Raw genomic sequence first — 21,390 nt, forward strand, 5'->3', positions numbered from 1 at the left:
GGATAAATGAATTAATTAAATAAATAAAGATTTATTTAATTAATAGAAGAATTAGGCTTAGATAATTAAATAAATAAAATATTTATTTAATTATACATGACAATTTTGGGTGTCTACAATAGGCATCAATGAAGAGAGAAGAGGACAAAATAATTCATTCAATTATGCTCTCTAGATAGCAAAGTTGTTACTGTTTGAACCTATACTAGGTTATTTATGAAGGTATAGGAAGGTTGCATAGAACTGAACAATTTTCTCATACCTCCCTAACCTACCAGGATGGTGCTATTTGACTACGATGTTTGTAGAAGCAATAACAGTTAATGTGTCCTAAAAATTTGGAAAACTCAAAAAAATTTAAGTACTTTAAAGAGATCAATGCTAGAGTTACAGGACTTCACTAGATTCATATTAATCTGCATTTACATACTACTTCACCTGTCAACTAATAACAACTACCCACATAATTATCATAGATACCTAATTAAGCACGACCGTTTAATATACTTTAATGCTAATTCAGAATTGTAATTGAATGTACTCTTAATATCTTCATCGACATACTTGTGGTCATTTATGGACATTAGGATGAATATTTTGTTTACTTCATTTTTGTCTCTGGAACATAAGTGGTTGATATTAAATATATCCGTTTGAATAGTTTCTGATTGCATTCACTGTACTACAGAGGATACTATAACAGCTCCCAATAAGAAGCAATAGGATTAACAAATCCTTTTTCTTTTATTTGGATTAGCATTACATGATTTCACACAAACTTGACAATTAAATGCAATTGCACACAGAATTTACAACCCTAAACACAAAATTAACAATACTAATTGAAGTCAATAATAAGTCATTTGTATCCAAATTGATAAACGTTTGTTTCTATGTTGCTTCCCAGAAAATTACACATAAAAACTGACCTTATTCCTTAAAACTTCTGAATCTGTATACAAAGCTTCAACCAAAGCCTTTGAGTCCTGAAACAAAGAATACAACTCAAGAACATAGAATTTCATTCAGATAATTTTAACAGCTATCATGTGCCAAAGAAAACCAGATGCTATACACAAAGTTCATTGGTTATTCAATTTAATAGTGGACAAAATGTGAATTTTTTGCAACGATAAGACAGCTATAACCTATACCAAAAATTATGCCTAATAGCAGACTGATGAGCAAAATCAAACCATAAAAAAGCTGGTAGTAGCAAAACACTGGCCTACAACCTGAGGAACAAACATAGAAGCAGCAACCTGATTTATTGATGATGCAAAGATCACGAAATCTAGAAAGTGGACCAAGTTGTCTTTGCAAGCAATCAAGAGAATATTCAAGGATTACATTGGTAACGAGTAAACAGCAATCACAGCATGGTGAAGTAGGTAACCCTTGTTTGCATGAGTACATTATCTAAGTGTAATGTCCCCACTTTGAAATAGAATTTAATGGCAAATAATAATAATAAATTCACAAGAATTAAAATATAAGAGAATATATTTAAATATAATTAAAATTTACTTAAGTTAATGAATTGTCAAAAGACATGGAATGAAAAGTTGTGACTCCCTCAAACATGAGATATAAAAGGGAGAAGAGTATCTCATTGAGAGGGGATAATATGGGAATCAGAAGTGCAGATCTGACTTAAAGGTTGTGTCCCTTTCAAAGGACAGAAATAAAGAAGAGTTACACTCTTTCAAAGGGTGCTAATGGTGAAAGGGTGTGTCTCTTGCCAAAGGGCTTCCATAATGAAGAGGTGTGACCTCTCCCTCACATTGAGAGATATAAAGGAAAAGAATCAAAAGCATCCAGTGACATGACCAGCGATCAGATCAGATCAGATCAGAACTGTTATTAAGTTACAGGAATTGGCACCCTCCTAGTAGGGGATGTTACACTAGCAATACTCGTAGATCATAATATTGATGCCACGCAGAAACATACACATCGTAGAGGATATTCATGATTCTACCAAGCAAGGGAAACTATATGCATCAATCATATATGAAGGCAATCCAAATTGATATCATGGTTATGCAAAACCAACATTCATTATCGATAGAAGAGGGATTAATTAGACGTGAATAGATGATTATATTAATCATGAAGTAAAAACCATGATTTACTAATCTATCAATTAGTTACCCAATTGATGATTAATTATTATACTTAATCATGCAAAGGCAGCGGTTAGGAGTAAAGGTGCGATTTGTATGATTAACAATTGCTCATGGAAAGGTGCATAGCCAATTTGTGTAAGTAATGAAAAGATGCGATTAAGGGAAGGGCGCGTCTTTTCTCAAGTAAGAGGTGCAACCATTCAGTATCCTAAGATATTAAAAGAGGATCGATCTCATTCCAATCAGCATCATTTGACATTGTTTACTTATATACTTATCCATATTTGGATCACTCATTTGAGCAGCCACCTTATTGGCAAACTCGGTTACATACATTTAAAGACAATAATCAGGAACAGCACCATAACTATTGCATACTTCCAAAGTATAATCAGAAACGGCAATCCTATCATCATCACTATAAGCAATTGGGGAGAAAGTTTACAGCACAATTCATATTGTCATATCAAGAAGAGCAAAGTTAACCCCATAACTGCAGATCGGGATATAACTATATGGCAGATCATAATATATCATTTTTATACTAAGTGGCATCAATTATCCCCAATATAAGTTTTATTATAAAGAATTTTTAGAGTCTTTGATTGGAAAGAAGTCTCTTCCAATTGATTTGCGAATCGATGGTCCCTAATTCCAAAGAATTTACAACAAGGGACATTACACTAAGAAAATTCTTAAAGTCATCAATGTAGATACCAAAGAGAATTAATAATAGAGAGCTCTACTTAACTCCAAACATACTTTGGACAAAGTCAAAAAGGTAACATGGAGTCCAAAAATACTCAATGATCATCTCAGAAAGCCTCATGATGCCTCTAATGAGAGTATCAAAAATACTAAGGTCTTGCACTCTTTGGAATAGCAAATGTTGTGTGATAGAGTTAAAGGCCTTCTTGAAGTCCAGATAAAATATAAATAAATACCCTTGTTCAAATATGAAAATATAAAATTACCTTTTCACTTTTCAGGCAGTCAACAACGACAACCTTATTGAAATGAACACGCAAGTCCCATGCTTGTACAACATCTCTTGATAAGGATCACTCTCCTAGAAAACATTTTCCTGTGAATCACTATCATTGTATTATCTCATATGCACTTTTGGCTTTCAGTGGCTGCATTTAAATTAGATTGAGGACTTCAGTTCGCTAACTATGCATAAGTTAGACTGAAATGAGGTGTTCCTCCACTTGCAAAGTTGACTAACTGCACAAAATATAGACTGAGTCATCCATGAGTTGTCAGTCCAAGGGCAGTATGCAACCATTTAGCCTCATCATGGTGAAATCTATTAATTCCAAATAGATGAATGGTGCACATGAACAGTTTTGGCAGCTATAGCTTATATTTTCTACTATTTCAGTTATTTTAATTTTAGTTTCTGCTGTGATTTACATTCTGCAGTTTGTGAGGATATATCAATTGTTATCATGCTTGCAATAAAGCCTAATGTTGTTTTGCAATTTTGGTTCTCTTTGACTATGAACTCCCAACCTAGAGAAGCAAATGAGAATCAAATTCATCCTCCAAACATATATCAGAAGGTAGATCAATTGCACTTCTCTGCTTCTGGTATTAACAAAAAGCAAATGAGACATGGATATTGGTGGTAACCTGGAAAGTCCCTCCAGTGAGACTCAGAATCCTGATTTGGTTTAGCTACAACGAGAAAACAAGTTTCATCTCAAGCTTATGAGGCAGATGAGAAGTACAATCTAACAACTGATGAAACAATGGCCACAAGCCTACAACCATCTGGCATTTTGGTAATAATTCCTCTCCCTGGAATGTAACTTGATTTCAGAGGACTTGACTATGCAGATCTACTTAGCAACTTGTCTTCAACTAAAAGTGCATTGCCTTCACTTCTTACAGTCCTCACAAAAATTAAGGATTCTCCTTCCCTACCATCTCTACCAGATCCTTGCCATCCCATACTATATTGCTTTCTAATTATTTCAATTACAGAATCTGCACTATTTGCCAAAAAAATTAATCATAGTGATGCTGTTTCATTATTTTCTCAAATAATTTTCTTTGTTTACAAAAATGTAGTGCATTTCAGATTTTTTTTTTTAAAAGTTAGACATATTTTTCTATGTTTGCCTTCTTTTTTCTCATATATTATTAATAATAACATTCTAATATGATTTGAACTTGAAAATTTATTTTTGAAAATTTTTGTTATGTTTGACAGAATTTCTAGAACGAGAATGGCAAGGGGTAGGTCTTTATTTAGAGGACAGCAATTAAAATGTATGTGCCATTTTCTAATTAAATTAAATGGGGAACCATTTCTTTATTTCCTATGACATAAGGGGATAAAATTACAGAAATAATATAATAACAAGATTTTAAGTTGGTTCGAGTAACTTGATTTTAAACCATTGTAAAAAGACAATTATTATTATTTTAATGAAGTGGCCGTCTAAATGGGATATTATAAGGCCTTATGTAATATTTTATTAGAAGTGATTTTGAACACTTTACAAGGTAATTTTCAGAGGGAAAAGAAAATTCAAATTGAAGAGGCCAAAAAGGAATTTATTAGAGGAAGATAACTGTTCAAAGGAAATGATCCATTGTTTAGGAAATCAAAACCCTCCTTTTTTGCTAACTTGTGCATTTGTGTTCTTCTATTTCTCCTAAGGACAAAACTCCTTGGAGCGTGAACCATTGGTTTAAAAGCAAAAGCAAAGAACAAAAACTCTCTTGTTCTTTGAGGCAATTTCATCTAGGAATTGTAGTTGAGCTGAGAAGATTGCAGTGCATTTCCAATTCCATGTGTTTGCATTTTAGTGTGGCGTTTATTTCAGCATTTCAGTTTGCTACAATGGAACTAGAGTACCACTATAATAACTTATCATTATGATAAATATTCATAATGGTTTAAACCAGCATATGAGTTCTTGCATTTTTCTCCAATAAAGCACTTCTATTATAATATTATTTTTTTTGACTGTTTCTAGATTTTTATGAATTTGTTGTTAAAAAATATCAATGTGATTGTTGTTGCACAACATTGATTATTTTGCACTTTATGGTGACGATCATATATATTAGATTCTATTTACGTATGTGATTGTTAGGGTTTAATCATAAATGTCCTTGCATATATATTTGGTGTTGCCATTTAAGAGCAATTTATATTTAGCTATTTGGAGTTTGATTGATGGTGTCATTGAGTGTGTCATGTCCCATTTTTAATTAACTTAATTTCATAGATAACTTGCTCAATTTAAATAAGATGGTTTATTTTTTGTAAGGCCTTTAGGGCTGACCTTGTTGTGTAACTTTGGACCCAAGTGCCCATTTAGGATTAGGCCAATAGTTTTGAAGAGTTATTTTAAAATTGAGGAGTGAAATTTTAGACGCCCATGTTTGGGTTGCAACATATAAAACTCATAACATTTCCATTTGGGAAATCATCTCACCTTATGCCATTTAATATTCTGGAGCACTTTGTGTTCAAGTATCCTTCAACGGACTAAAAGCCATACGAGATTGTGGCTTGTGGATGAAAACCCATTAGTTACACGAGTCGGGTAATGAAAACCCTTTAATTCAGGACAGCAGCCTCATTCAAAGATTGCATCAAAGCTTCATAGATTTGCAAGACATCACAGTTATTCAATATGTGTCGGTTTGTTTTTTTATATTCTAGATCGTTTACAAATATTTTGCTCCTACGAGCATCAACTTGAGAGTCACAAATTAGAATCCACTTATAAGAAACCACCATTAACTCATTTCGAGCGACCACACTAGAATCAACCTATGGAAGACCAAGAGTCACAAATTAGAATCCACTTATTAGAAACCACCTAGAAGCCAACTGTGGAAGACTCAGAGTCACAACTTTTTATTCCATATTAGATGTCCCTTTGGGATTTGAACTTTGATCTCTACAATGAGAACTCAACGCTTTAACCAATAGAACACAACCCCTTGGACATGTGTGTCGGTTTGTTGCAAATTGCAGGTGAAGTATATGTAGTTGGAGTGAGATATTGCATCAATTTTCTGTTGTGTTGTGTGTTGTTGTAGTATTCCTTGCAATTGTTCTTTTCTTGTTCTTAATCCTTTCTAGGAGGTGGGAATATCAAACTTCTTGTGTGGAAGATCAAAGAGTTTTTTGTGCTTTGGTTTGCAATGTGTGTGTGAGTTAAGCATGTTAGTTTCACATTTCACACTTGCCAATGTGTTCACATCAGTCCATTATGCTGTTAAAAAAAATCTATATCAATATAAAGTTTGCATGATTTTTTGGTTCATTTTTGCAAGTTTGGATGTTGACTGGCTAGTTTCATTGGTGTTGTTTAGTGTAGTTTGGTGAAGTTTACAATTCATGTTCAAATCTATTATTATTATTGCAAAATCTGATTTGAGACATTACAATGTTATTAGAGCTAAAATCTTGCCAGTCTGTATGGTAGATTTGTATGTTGATGGTTTCAAATGATAGAGAAATCCAATATCTAAAACGAGAGCAAAAGAAAATGCTGCAACAAAAGCATAGTGACATGGAGGAAATGTTAGGAGAAGAAAGGAGGCTCAATGTTGAACATAGAGAGAAGATTCTCCAAGAAAATTTAATCAGAATGAATGAGAGAAAGATGCATTAATTGCTCTAATAGTGAAAATGTCAATAGCCCTACATGAATTGAAGAATGTGCAGGTGAACAAAGCAACTTAGGGTGAAGGAAGCACATCTAGAGTAGATTTACGAGGTGTTCCATTCCAAAACCTTCAAAGCAAATGTTTCAAACATAGAGAGAAGATTCTCCAAGAAAATGTAATCATAATGAATAAGAGAAAGATACATTAATTGCTCTAATGGTGAAAATGTCAATAGCCCTGCATGAATTGAAGAATGTGCAGGTGAACAAAGCAACTTAGGGTGAAGGAAGCACATCCAGGAATGGTAGATTTACGAGGTGTTCCATTCCAAAACCTTCAAAGCCAATGTTTCTAAAAAAGGAAAGAGTTGAAAAAGAAGCTCATGAAGATCCTTATGGCAAATGATCTTGAAAGAAACCTTGAAAAAAACAACAAAAAACTTAAGGCTTTTAACAGAAATGTGTCATTAATCACTTATTTAGGAATCCAGGACAAGAAGGTTTCAAGAAGACGACATAATAATGATCACCAAAATGATGAGAAGAGAGCTTTACAATAGAGGATTGTGAAATTGAGTGCACCCATGTTTGATGGAAGTAATAAAATGTCAATGAGGCTTTGGCTACAAAAATTGCAAACATTCTTTACACTCAGTCCCATGGCAAAAAAAGATGGTATTCAAGTTGCTACATTACATTTGAAAGGAGTTGCTTATGATTGGTAGCATCATTGATTACTTACACAGGGTCATGATCATGTGTAGACATTTAATTAATCCAATAAAAGAATTCTGGATCATTTTGAAAGGAAGGATGAAGCTAAGTACTTTAGAGAGCTTGCAACTATCATAACAATATGATACACTGGATGCATATGTGACTGAATTTCAGCGTGTTGCAGTTATGGCAACTTCTGTTTCCAAAAAAAAAATCACATTCCTTTTTGTTGAGGGTTTGGTTAAACCTCTCAAGGGAATTGTGAGCGCCTTTGTACCTACAGCATTGCAAGAAGCCATTAAGAGGGCATTAAGCTTAGAGCCATCTATGTATAAGAATACCTTTTCTTATCACTCCAAGGAATCCACCTCATGGCAGAAAATGAGAGGATTCCCAAGGAAAGATTTCCATGCCCCAACTCAAAAGAAATTCATACCACCAATTGCAAAAAAGAAGACAAATGAAGTGACAAAGAATGATCTCAAGAGAAAGAAGTTATTTTTCTCTTGTAGAGACTAGAGAGCCATGTACTCGTGCACATAGATGCTTGGGTAAAGGACAAGTACATTACATTGAAGTGGTGTCAAATAAAGATTCAAAATCAAAGGACGAATCTGAGGCATTTGAGGATTCAATTGAACATGTAGCTGAAGAGGTAGAGAATGAAATTACAATAGATAGTACACTTGAGGTATCTCAAGAGCTCCAAAATATAATCCTTTCAAAGTTCATGGAGTGCAATTTGAACAATGGATGACAGTGTTAATAGATAGTGGGGCTACCCACTTCATTGATGAAAGTTTGGTGATGAAGAGAGGATTGAAGACAAAAGAATTTAAAGGTTCCAATCTCATGGTAGCTGATAGATTCACCAATTCATGTACCAAAGCAATCAAGCAGCTCAATATGACTCTAGGAGACCATAAGGTATATGATGACTTTTATGTTGTTGGTTTAGAAGATATTGATATAATTTTCTGTATACAATGGTTGCAATCACTAGGAGTGTATGCAGAGAATTAGCAAACCATGGAGATTAGTACAACGCAAATGGGAAGAATATTGTACTTAAGAGGGATCTCAAATGAAGCTCCACGGGTGGTGACAAAAAAAAGGATGGAGAAAATTTTCTGTAGAGGCCAAGTAGCATGGGCAACAAGTTTATTGATTCTTCCCAGAAATTCTCTATTAAACAATAAAGGTACTATTTATCAAATTGGCACTCAAAAAAATTTAGAAAAGCATAATGTAGTTTTCAGTGATATGCCTCTAGACTTCCACCAACCCAAACTGTTAAAACTACACCATTGTTTACAGCTATATCTGATAAATTAAATACAAGAAGTAACAATGCAGATGACAATGCATACCAGATACAAGAGTAAAATATATCTTTATTCGCACATGAAATTATTACAAAGAAGACCAGAGATGATTGGCCAAGGATTACAATTGATCCGACTCTATCCTCCACCCTTCCTTGACAGTACACAACATATTTAAGGGCCCGACGGCTGCCAAGAGGAACACAAGAGTCAACCAACCGACGCTTATAACTACCCGAGAGTGACAACAAACTTAATTTGGACAATTATTAAATTGATGGATAAACAATATTATCAAACATAAAAATAGGAATTTTATGCCAACTACATCATCCCCCCCAAAAGAAAGTCATCTTCCAGATGACAAATGTCAAGTAATATTCAAGAAGACTAATGACGAGTGTATACAATCATCCCCCCCAAAAGAAAGTCATCTTCCAAACGACAAATGTCAAGTAATATTCAAGAAGACTAATGACAAGAGTGTATACAATGTCTTTGGATGGACAAACCCAACTTGTAGTGTACCTGCGGGGTCCATACGAAACTCTATGGCACACATCATTTTCTTGATTTTTTAAGATGTCAAAACTAGTGCTAATGAAGTGTCATTCCACTATTTGCTTAAGACATACAAAAGGATAGTAGTGAGTTGACCATACGACGTACGCCCCAGAAATTATTACCACATGCTATTTGGTAGGGTCTATTCTGTACAGCCCAGATGGTACCTCCATGTATGACTTGCAACTTTTCCTCACATGCAGCTTGGAATTGACATACGGCTTGGTTATTTAATCTTTGTATGACCTCCTCCCCACCTGCCTATACGATGTACTCCTCACATATAGCCCTCTCTTTCTTCCACGAGGCTTCCCCACGTACCGCTCACCTGAAACTTCATCTTCTTCCATGTACAGCTTCACTTCATCTCTTGTAGCATACAACAGCTTAATGATCTCCTTGTACGGCCTACAGAATAGCTCACTACCATACAGTATATTTCGTACGTGTGGTCCCTTTATTCCATACAATGTCGCCCCTCATAAGGTTCCCTTGTGTACAGCCCACCTTCACATGCGATTTGAACCAAATTGCTTCCACTCATGGACTAGCAATGTACGACCTCCTTTGTTCCCCGTATGGCTTGATGATGTGGGGTGAATATGATCTTTCCCTCAGCTACATACAGCTTCTCCTCACTAATGTATGGCTTCTTGATTGGTACCTTGGTGTACGGTTTGGTTGCCTTGGCGTACAGTTTCTCCTCCACCTCGTACGGCTTTGTCCTAGCATACAGCTTGAAAGTTTTCCCCACCCCTTTTTTCTCGTACGACCACCTTGATTCTTCTTCGTATAGCCTATTCGGTTTAATGCGCACAACGTACGATTTCAACCCATACGACCCATCCTCTTGGCTATACGGCGATTTCTTCTTATGACTTGTGTACGGTCTTTTTTCTCTATTCCCTACCTTCATCAATATGCTTCTTCTTCACACTTGTGCTTTTGGTAGAGAGAAGTGACTTTGGACTATAAAAGCCTCCTTCCTTTAGGGTGAGCTTTCTAATCACATACCTTGTGAAAAATTTCACTCTTTATTTAATATCTTCAATTTTTTAATTTTCTTTGATTCCCTTTTCTTTTTCCTTATGTTGTCCATCTCCGTACTATCAGATGTATCATCCATAACTTTACATGCTTTCATCTATTTCTCTTCACCAAGAGTTGTAGCTCCAAAAAAATTACACAATGGCATGAATACCTCATAGTCCTCCATTTGCCTGTGAAATAGTCCATTCAAGAAACTCGTCTCATTTTCAGAAAAATCTTCCAATTCAAGCACCACTTCATCATTTGGTTCCATGCCTTTCCTTCCTTCGTCCATACCCAGCTCTTCGTCTTCAAACTTTGATTCAAAGGATGCCAACTCCTCACTCACCGCCCGATTTCTCAAGTCGATGATGCACTTCCTTCCTTTACTCTTGATCAAGAGTGTGTTTCACTTCCAATTTTGGTTTGCCTTGGCGGTGATCAACCAGCCCCTCGCAAGAAGTGTGTCGTATGCCTTCTACAATGGGATGACTAGAAATTCCAAAAAGAAATACCCTATGCCAATTGTCACTTTTTGCACCATCGATGTCCCCAATGGCTTAATGTCATGTTGGTCGACACCTACCAAGTGGAAGGTTGGCGACCAAAGTGTCAACTTTCCCAGGCTCTTCCAAGTTTACTTCGACAGCACATTGACTCCCGAGCCTCCATCAACAATGGTGTTTGTCAATTTTCTCCCCATAATTTCCATCTCCACGACGGTCGGCTTCCTCCTGATGCTCACCATTAGCAACATAGGATCGATGGCATGGTTACCTTCCCATGACGGTTTCACCATTGGTTCCTCCTGTAGCTTACATTGTTTCTGTCTGACTATGTTGTCACTAACCATGTTGGTAATTTCTACTCGCAATCGCGGTATAGTTTGAATAAGGTCTATCACCGATAGGTATGGTTGTCTATAGCAGCTATCAAACTATACTCTTCTCTAACTCTGATCGCAATGGCATACTTGCAGTTCTATTGGAGGTCATTTGTTCCTTCGCAAACACTTGTTCTACTTTTGATCTAGATTCTCAGAGTCTTTCCTTCTCTATACAAGGGTTCGAGTACATCACCTTCTTCATCTATGCTCTCGTGATTGCCAAAACTACCTCATCTTGTTCCTCCACATCCAACATATTAATACCCCTTTGCTTTGGGCAGTTGGTGTCTTCATGATCACTTGGTCCACACCATTTGCACAATAATTGTACATTGTCTTTATTATTCTTGCAATCTCTAGCAAAGTGTCCCCATTCACTACATTGTCGGCATTGTATAATAGGACGTCCTTTGGAATCGTACTGTATTTGATTTTGCCCTCATTGATTTCCATAACTACTCGGCAATACATTATGTGAATTCAATGGAGTAGACTCTCCCTGTGTGAAGAGTACTTGCATACTTTTGGCCTTCAAATTATATGGACTTTCCTTTATTGAATGACCCATCACCTGGCAAATCTCACAAAACATCTTTCTAGGACAATTACCTTTCATGTGCCCCTCAATTTTGCACTTTGTACACCATAGTTCATTAGTTCCATTATTGGTTCCTTTCTCTGCCTTCAATTCTTTCATCATTCTCATCATATCCCATCATAGGGCCTGAATTGTTTTCGATTCTTCGTTGGTCAATTTTCCTCTTCTGTCAAGAGGATGTTTTGTTTTCATTCCAGATGTCCATTGCCCGATTGTAAGCATGAGCGTACAAGGACAAAGGCACTACTTTCATCTTCCAGCGTAGCCTGAATTGTTTTCGATTCTTCATTGGTCAATTTTCCTCTTCCGTCGAGAGGATGTTTTGTTTTCATTCTCGATGTCTATTGCCCGATTGTAAGCATGAGCATACGAGGACAAAGGCACTAATTTCATCTTCCAGCGTAGCGAGGGGATCAATCCCTCGATGAACCACCTCTTCTTCAACCCGTAGGCTAGCTGGTTCTCCATCTTACTCAGCAACTCCTTGAGCCTACAATTGCATGCCCCTACATTCTCATGCTTCCCTTGTTTGGTGTTGTAGATTTCAGCAACAACTTCATTGTCTTCTCTAAACAAGTTAAATTCCTTCGAGAATGCCTTCTTCAAGCTATCCCACGATTCTGTTTGTTTATCTTCCAACTCTGAAAACTAGTCAATGATCTATTCCCCATAACGTTGCGGGAAACGCCCTCAACCAATAGTCTATCTAACTGACCACTTGCCAACCAAATTGTTTCGCACATCTTGCAATAGCGTGTAGGATCCTCTGACCCATTCCCTATGAACTTCGACAGTTTTTGTCAATCTACATTCGGACTTGTTGGAGGAGTCACCATATTTCTCACCTCCTTACTCCCTTCTGTATCAAACTTGGGTGGACTATTCAACCGCTACATTCTAGTGCTTTCCCGACACTCTCAGCCACACACACATCCTCTACACAGCTGCCTCCAACGTTCGTATCACTCTAAATACTTCCAAGCTCTAACTCGTTCCTCTACTCCCTCTATCTGGGGGTCTACGGTTCGGATCCTCCAATTCTACTTTCCCCTGAGATGGACAGACAGCTGAATATGTCTGAGTTCAAGATTTCCGTCTTCGTCCGACATTGACTGTATGGACGGATGATCTAATCATCCAACTGGATTTTCCTCAAATGTTTTTCATAATCTTCTTCTTTGTTCTCTTTGTTCTACAACCTGTAAAGATCTCATGATCGCTTGGTCTTGACCACCTTGTGGCCTCTTCCTGCCTTTATTAGGGTCTAAGGGCATGAATCACCCAATATGACTCAATTTCTTTTAAGGCAACAACGCCAAATGGTTACAACTATATCTGATAAATTAAATACAGAATGTAACAATATAGATGACAATGCATACCAAATATAGGAGTAAAATATATCTTTATTCGTACATGAAATTATTACAAAGAAGAAGACCAAAGATGGTCAACCAAGGATTACAATTGATCTGACTCTATCTTCCTCCCTTCCTTGATGGTACACAACATATTTAAAGGACCCAATGATTGCCAAGAGGAACACAACTGTCAACCAACCAACACTTATAACTACTCGAGAGTGACAACAAACTTAATTTGGACAATTATTACATTGTCGAATAACCAATATTATCAAACATAACAATAGGCATTTAATGCCGACTACAACCATACCACCATCCAAGAGGATATAAAGAAGAAACTGAGAAGGCTATCAAAGAGCATTTTGGGATTGGCTTCATTAGACCTAGCTCCAATCCATTTGCATCTTCGATAGTTTTTGTTAAGGGTGGCACTATGTGTATGCGCATTGATTACATGGCCTTAAACAAGAAGATCATCAAGAATAGATATCCTATTTCAAGGATGGAAGAACTCAAAGATAAATTGCATGGAGCTATGTTCTCCAAAATTGATTTGAGATCAAGATATCATTAGATCCATATGAGAGATTATGATATTGAGAAGATAGCTTTCAAGTGTCATTATGAATGCTTTGAAGTTTTGGTCATGTCTTTTGGACTCATCAATGCTCCAGTCATTTTGCAATCATGCATGAATCGGGTATTTATTAAGCAACTCAAAAGTATTGTGTTGATGTTCTTGATGATATTTTGTTTATAGTAAAACTTGGGAGGAGCATCTAAAACATCTAAATATAAAGAAGAAATTGAGAAGTCTATCAAAGAAACTTTTTGAGATGGGAACCATAAGATATAGTTCCAATCCATTTGCATCTTTGATAGTTTCAGTTATTATGTTGCAGCAATCTTTCTTTGCAAAGTTGTTTGAATGTGAGTTTAATTGTGTAATTGTTACCCATGATTTTTCTTTTGAAGATGCTTTGCAATTTTCAATGGAAACCAAAAACGGATATTTAACAATTTGTTGATTAGTTTTATTTTCAGATTTCATTCATTTGCTTTCAAGATCATCGCAGATTACATTGCATAGAAACAGATTCAAGAGAGGTTTGCATGCAAGCAAACCAAACCATTAACCTTTCTTTTTCATTTTTTGATATTTTAAATATTTTAGCAATGTTGCCGAATTAACGAATTTGCTTCCTGATTCCAACTACAAAATGTCCCAGAATCAAGCTCTCCAATCCAAGGTTCTGCATTTTTCCCATTGAAACGACTCCACCAAACACCTCCTATACCCATGCCTTTCATCAATTATGTAGCATTTCTAGAGAGATTCTGAGGCAACTGCAGGTGTCAACTTCTTTTTTTAACTTTCCAAAAGCAAAAGTCCTTAAAACAAAACAATTACCAAATGTGAGCAGTGGTTTGAACAAATAGCATCTGTTACTTTATTTACGGTGGTAATTGCATCTTGAACATGTAAAAATTTATGGTAAAAGTTGGCATGACTATGGTTTGGTCCCCCAAGTCCGCATAGAGATATCTAAAGAAGAGAGATGACTTGGGTGAGGCCATCAAAGAGAGATGCATCAATGCGGGTGGATGGAATAGATCTATTTGTGACTGAAGGTTGATTTCCATCGATTGCTATTTTTCCCCAGCCCATCAACTAATAATTAGTTACTAGCTATGTGTAATTTCCCCTTTCTAATTCTCCCGAGAATCACAAATGCAACAAATTAGAGTTAGGGTTACATCTTACCAAGTAAATATCTCTTTTAATAGTATGATCCTAGATTTGAATCCTACAATCATAACATGAGCAACATATACAAATATATATATAGATATGTACAATCAATAGGATTAGACAAACCACATCATATTTATATACTATCAATAATACTATACAAGCATATTAGGGTTTAGAGTTAGAGACCTGATGGGTCTGCCCAAAGCCATTTATACACTAAGCCCAAGAGTGGATGTCTACCATAGTCCACTTGCTTAGCGATTTGTACCTGCTTTCCCCATCAATGCCTCATCTCCCTGAAGATAGGTGCCATCTTGTAGAGTTGGGCGGAGGTCGTCAGTATTAGAAACAGGATTGTCATTGCACCAAAAGATCAACCTATTAATGCCCGATACAAAAGAGAGATTTAATGAATCCACGGGACGCGGTTAAGCCATGTCGCAAACCTGAGCACTACGCTGCACAGCACAAGGAGACCAAGGGCGCACAGTAATTTAAAGAAATATAGAAAATTACAAATCTAAATATATTTAATAATATGCTACTTCATCATTGATCAATGCCAAATGCCATTTCAATTGATAGTTCAAAATTTCAATAATATCATATTATGTCATATACTCATATGCCATATAATATATATCAAACATTGATAGATTCATATATGTCTAGGTTCACCATTCAAACGAAAATCATTACAATTACAATATTGACAATCAAAAATAATAATTGTCTTCTATATTCAATGTTTATCAATCATCAAAAGGATCTAGATCAAGATCATCATCATTTGCTCCAAATTCAAATTCAAAATCATTTGAACCCAAACAAGTACAAGTGCCACTCCCACTAGCTCCATTAGTTGTAGGTATCTCATCATCATCATTCAAAGTGACTCTAACCAGATCATCAATAGTTGCTCCAAGTTGGTACACTCAGGGGTTACATCCCAAAGCTTCATTGCCCCTTCCTTTTATTGTTTTCCCTTACGTGTTATAAGACGCAAATTGGAATGAATATAAACCCAAGTCTTCTGCTCTTTTTGAAGCCAACCAATTATGCTTCACTTAGTGGATAAAGGAGTGTACTCCAATTCCATTCAGCAACGGAAGAACTTGAAACCTGTTGAAATTGGAGAGAAAACCAACAAAACTGAAAATTAAAATGATGCAAAATACATTAAAGAATGTTATAAACTTAAAAGCTAAAGTCTACAATACAAATGTTAATATTTAAAAGTAAAAAAACTTACTTGTGATAGTATCTTGATTGCAAGAGGTTGGAGGAACATAAAATCTTGACCATGGATGTACCACCATGTAACTCCATCCATTTTGGATTGTTTATTAATGGCACAAGGACTATGACTTCTTCCTAAGATAAACAAACCAAACTCTTTCCTAACACTGTCCACCACTTCAGGATCACTGTAGAGTCTAGCAAATGCCCGCTTGTACCCACTAGCAACTTCAGCATCTCTATATGGTTTAGTTCTCCTTGGCAAAGAAAGTACTTCATTGCTATAGTACACGGGAGTTAAACCATGTGCAAGGAGATGCAATGGTGTGGTCATCTTGTTCCACCAATGATGAATGATTTGTTCCACCCTTTTGAAAAATGTTTCTTGGGGGTGCTTCTCTCTTTGTACTATTATGACTTTGATTTTTTCAACCATGGTGTCCATGCCATCATAGACTTCCCCAAAACGTGTTGCATCTGTATCAATATACCTGAGCATACTCACCTTAGGCTCGATGAAATTCAATACATATTCCACATTATCCCACCAATTGAGATTCAAGATCAAATCCCTAACTTTATTGGCCCTCTCTAAATTTAATTGCTTCCAAATACTCCATTGGTTACTAATAACCATGGCACTCAATGCCTCTTTCACCTTCAAAAGACGTCTCAACATTATTGTATGTGATGCAAATCAGGTCTCAACAACCTAGGCTCATGTAAAAAATATGTCAATAACACATTTTAAAAAATATAAAATCAAATTGAACATGGCATAAATAAATTTAAATAGATAAATTAAATTTGCCTTCAGCAATTCCAACCTCGAGAAGCTCCTGAAAATGGCTTGTGACATATGGTGGTTTGTCACAAACATTTGGATCTCCTCACCCTCTTAGTAGATATCCTTCACCCACTCTATTTGAGTGCCAATTGCTTGCATCACCAAGTTGAGGGAGTGTACAATGCATGGTGTCCAAAAAATGTGTGAACATCTTTGTTCAACCAATGCACCTGCAGCCCTATAAACCTTTGTATTGTCTATGATGACTTGGACAACATTTTCATGTCCTACCATATCTATGGAATCAAAGAGGATTCTAGAAATGTATTCTGCATCTTTGAGCTGCCCCTCACAATCAACTGCCCTCAAAAACATTGCCCCTTTGGGGGACACTGCAATAACATTTATCAATGGACAGTTTCTAGCATCCTTCCATCCATCAGAAACAATAGGAACACCCAATTCAATCCAAGAATCTTTAATCAGTATCAATGATTCTCTACAAATTCTTCTCTTTTGCCAATAAGGTGGTGCGCACCTTTTCATAACCAAGACTTGTGAAACTAGTAGGTGCTTTATTGATTGTTGTCACCATCTCCTGCCAATATGGTGATCTTACCAAGTTGAAAAGAAGACCATTGGCATAGAGGCAATGTGCAATTTTTTGCTCTGCAACATCTCTTGATTCCATTTTGAATGCTTTCTCCAATGGGCCTCTTTTGCGAGAAAGGGAATTATCTACTTCAACTTCATCTTGCATAGCAGGTTTATTCAAGAAAGGGTGATTAGGGGCCTTTTCTGGTATTGTACGATCATCAAGTAAAGTCATTGGTGTTTTGTTTGCAGATGGATTAGCTCTTAGTTTTTCTCTTGCTATAGCTTGATCAACATCTTCTAGTTCTTTAATGAAAGCTGCTATTTGTGTTGCAGACAACCCATTTCCATCTAGCCCTTCACACATTTTAATCCCTTTCCCAGTGGGGCCACAAAAGTGACATCTCACTCAATAATACGAGCACCTATAATTGGTTTTACAAAATTTACAATCCCATTCAAATCCCCCACCTCCTAGAAGTTGTTGACGCATTGTAGTATAATTCCATAAAGGAGATTCTCTATCAACTTTAAATTTTTGGTTTATTGTCTTGTAACCCCCACCCACTGAACTCGAACTTGTTGCCATTTTGTTTTTTTGCTATTATAAGAAATTAAACATTTTTAAATTAGAAAAAAAAAATTAAAAATGCAATATTACATAATGTAAAAGCTAATGTAAGTATGAAAAAACATTATAAAAAATAGTAGAACTTGTTTATCTTTTTCTATTAAAAAAAAAATTGAAAGAAAAAACTTGAAAAAATTCTTCAAAAACTTGAAAAAAATCATCAAAAGATCAAAGAATAGGGATAAATGCTTACCTTAAGTGCTTGAATCTCCTTTGTGCAAGCACTCCACCTTCATCAAGTACTCCACGAACAATCTACTTTGAAAATAATTACTTGCCCTTCAAAATGCCAAAGTGAAACTAAGAGAGAATAGATGAGCAAATGAAGTTATTTTGGGTCTCAAATACATTTAGCAAAGGCGAATTAGCGTTTTTGGCCCCAAAAAGGCAAAAAAAATTAGTTTCTTAATATGAGAAAGTCACTTTTTTGGTGACTTGATTGGCCCACCCTGTGGGTTCGCCCAGGTCCGACCAAGGTTCACCCTTTGGACTGTGGGTTCTCTTTGGGTTCGCCTTGGCAAACCCGTAGTCCAAAGGGTGAACCCTGGCCAGACCCGGGTGAACCCAACGCAGACCCAAGCCCACACAAACCCGATTCGTGTTTGGAGGCCAAAACCGGTAACTGAGCATGTAGTAGCAAGAATTATAGCAATACTCACCTAGATGCAATCACCTTACCCACGCCTTCTACTCCCTTGAAATGTAATTACGAAGATACCCTTCCTCTCACTTGTTCACAATTTCAGTCTGACCATCTGTCTATTAGTAATAGGTAGTATTAGAAGCGAACTCGATCCCACCCAATCTGAAAAGTTCCAGCAAAAATAAACTTGAAAACTTCTTGTCCCTATCACTAGTTATGTTCTTGGCCAACCCATACAATTTGAATATTTGTTTGAAAGAAATCTACTACCTGTGCTGCTGTAAACACTACTGAAATAGCAAAGCAATAAGAAAATTTGTTTAGTCTATCCACAACAACATAGATGCAATCCTTACCTTGCACCTTCAGTAGCCCTCTGATAAAATCCATCAAGATATTTTCTCATTTTTTGACTGGGAATAGGCAAGGGTTGCAACAAACTAGCAAGATAAGCTTGTTCATTCTTATTTTGCTCATATGTGGGACACTCCTAAACATACTTAAGGACTTCATTCTTAAGTCCTTCCCACGTAAACCTTTCCCAAATCTGCCTGTATGTCTTCAAAAAACTCGAGTGACCAGCCATAGGAGTATCATGAAATATTCTCATTACCTTCACTTTAAAATCTAAATTGTGTACCAAATAAATTCTTTCTAAATGATAAGCTCATTGATTTCAGTATACCTATCATGTTGTATAGTACCCTCAATGATGCTAGTAGCCCAAGAGTCCTTAGCATACTCTGCTAAAAACAGCTCTTTCCAATCTGCTGTAATTTCTATTGGAGAGCATAAATGTGGTCTCTTGAATAAAGCATCAACCACAATGTTTCTCTTCCCTTTGAAATATACAATGTCAAAGTCATCATCTTGAAGCTTATTTACCCGTTTCTAATGTCTATCATTTAAATCTTTTTTATTCAATAAATACTTAAGACTGTTGTGGTTAGTTTTAACAATAAACTTGCATCGCACAAGATAGGATTTGAACTTGGCCAAGGCATGCATAATACCCAACATTTCCTTACTGTAGATAGAGTAACTCCTTTCAGCACCCCTCAACTTCCTGCTTTCAAATGCAATAGGATGCTTATTCTACATCAAAATAGCACCTATTCGCCCTCCAGAAGCATCACGCTTGAGCTCAAAAGGTTTGGAAAAATCGGGAATAGTGATAACTAGGCATGTGCTCATAATTTGCTTGAACTGATCAAAGCATTGTTATGCTGCATTAGACCAAACAAAGGCCCCCTTTTTGGTCAAATTGGTAAGTGGGGCAACCACTTGTGAAAATCCCTTAAAAAATCTCCTATCGAACCCACACAAACCAAAAAATCAATTAAGCTATGAGAGATTTGTAGGTAGGGGCCAATCCACAATTACTTTGAATTTCTTTGGATTCACACTAACAGCCTCAAAGCTGATTATGTGAGCAAGATAGAGAAGTTCCATCGTACGAAATTCGCATTTTGACTCCTTGGCACACAGAGACTCCATCTCAAGGAATGCTTAGCACCTCTTCTTAGTGCCTCATGTGCTCCTCCCATGTCTTGCTAAATATCAAAGTATCATCAAAGAATTTGAAAACAAACTTATGGAGTTGATTGTTGAACACACTGTTCATGCAAAACTGTAAAGTGGCAAGAGCAACACCGAAAAGCAATCTTCTCCACATCCTCCTCATGCACTCAAATCTAATGATAGCCCAATCTCAACTCTACTTTGGAGAAGTAACATGCACCATGCAACTCATCTATATGCAGGATGGGATACATGTTCTTGATTGTTTTGTTACATAAAGCCTTGTAATCAATGCTAATTCACATTCTCCCATCCTTTTTCTTCACCAACACCACCAAAGATGAGAACGAGCCCTTACTCGGCCTAATGTGTCCCACGTCAAGTAACACCTTATTGGTCTTCTCTATCTCATCTTTGTGCCTCTTTGGATGTGTATAAGAGGTGGTGATAATAGGTTTCACACCTTCGTCCAACTCTATAACATGCTCAGTGCCTCAATTTGGAGGCCTCCTAGGAGGTATGCTACTAAATAATTTTTCGCACTTAGAAAACAAAGCCTCCACATCTAGATGGCAATCCCTCTTTTGCTGCTATGTAATGGTAGGCATAATGATACATCCTACTGCCCATTGTTGATGTGGTAAAAGTACGCGCTAATCTTTTGTCAACACATAATAGAATGTCAAGTATCCTATCCTCTCTTGAATAAGGAAATCCCTAATGCTGTTCTGAATGATCAAAGGGGATAACCTCAAGGTTCCTACTATCAAGTTTTCACTGCTCAGGATAACTCAACGATGATGTGTTTTGCTGGTAAACATGAGGGGACTTACAGATTTTGCGACTAGCTAGTCTACATCTGTTGATGCCTTGATTCTTAAACTAGGAAAAATAAAAGCAAAAGAGATAGGGTTTAGGAATCTCAAGGACAATGATGTAATGATTAGTGTTGTGGGTAGACAGA

General features: G+C 36.4%; 1 protein-coding gene across 8 annotated transcripts in view; it reads right to left on the reverse strand.

Moving 5' to 3' along the window:
* LOC131074237 (tyrosine decarboxylase 2) overlaps nucleotides 1-21,390 on the reverse strand; it is a 159,457-nt gene that overhangs the window by 78,987 nt on the left and 59,080 nt on the right. For 5 of the 8 annotated variants that reach the window (XR_009113038.2, XM_058010817.2, XM_058010819.2 and 2 more), the window contains exon 9: nucleotides 930-986. The exons of the other annotated variants lie outside the window; for them this stretch is intronic. Coding sequence is in view for 4 of the 5 variants with exons in the window: in XM_058010817.2 (XP_057866800.1) it covers nucleotides 930-986 (57 nt within the window). In the remaining variant the exon portion in view is untranslated. The remainder of the gene's footprint in view (nucleotides 1-929; nucleotides 987-21,390) is intronic. 8 annotated transcript variants of the gene reach the window in all.

This window comes from Cryptomeria japonica, chromosome 8 (genome assembly GCF_030272615.1).
Source record: "Cryptomeria japonica chromosome 8, Sugi_1.0, whole genome shotgun sequence".
NCBI lineage: Eukaryota > Viridiplantae > Streptophyta > Pinopsida > Cupressales > Cupressaceae > Cryptomeria > Cryptomeria japonica.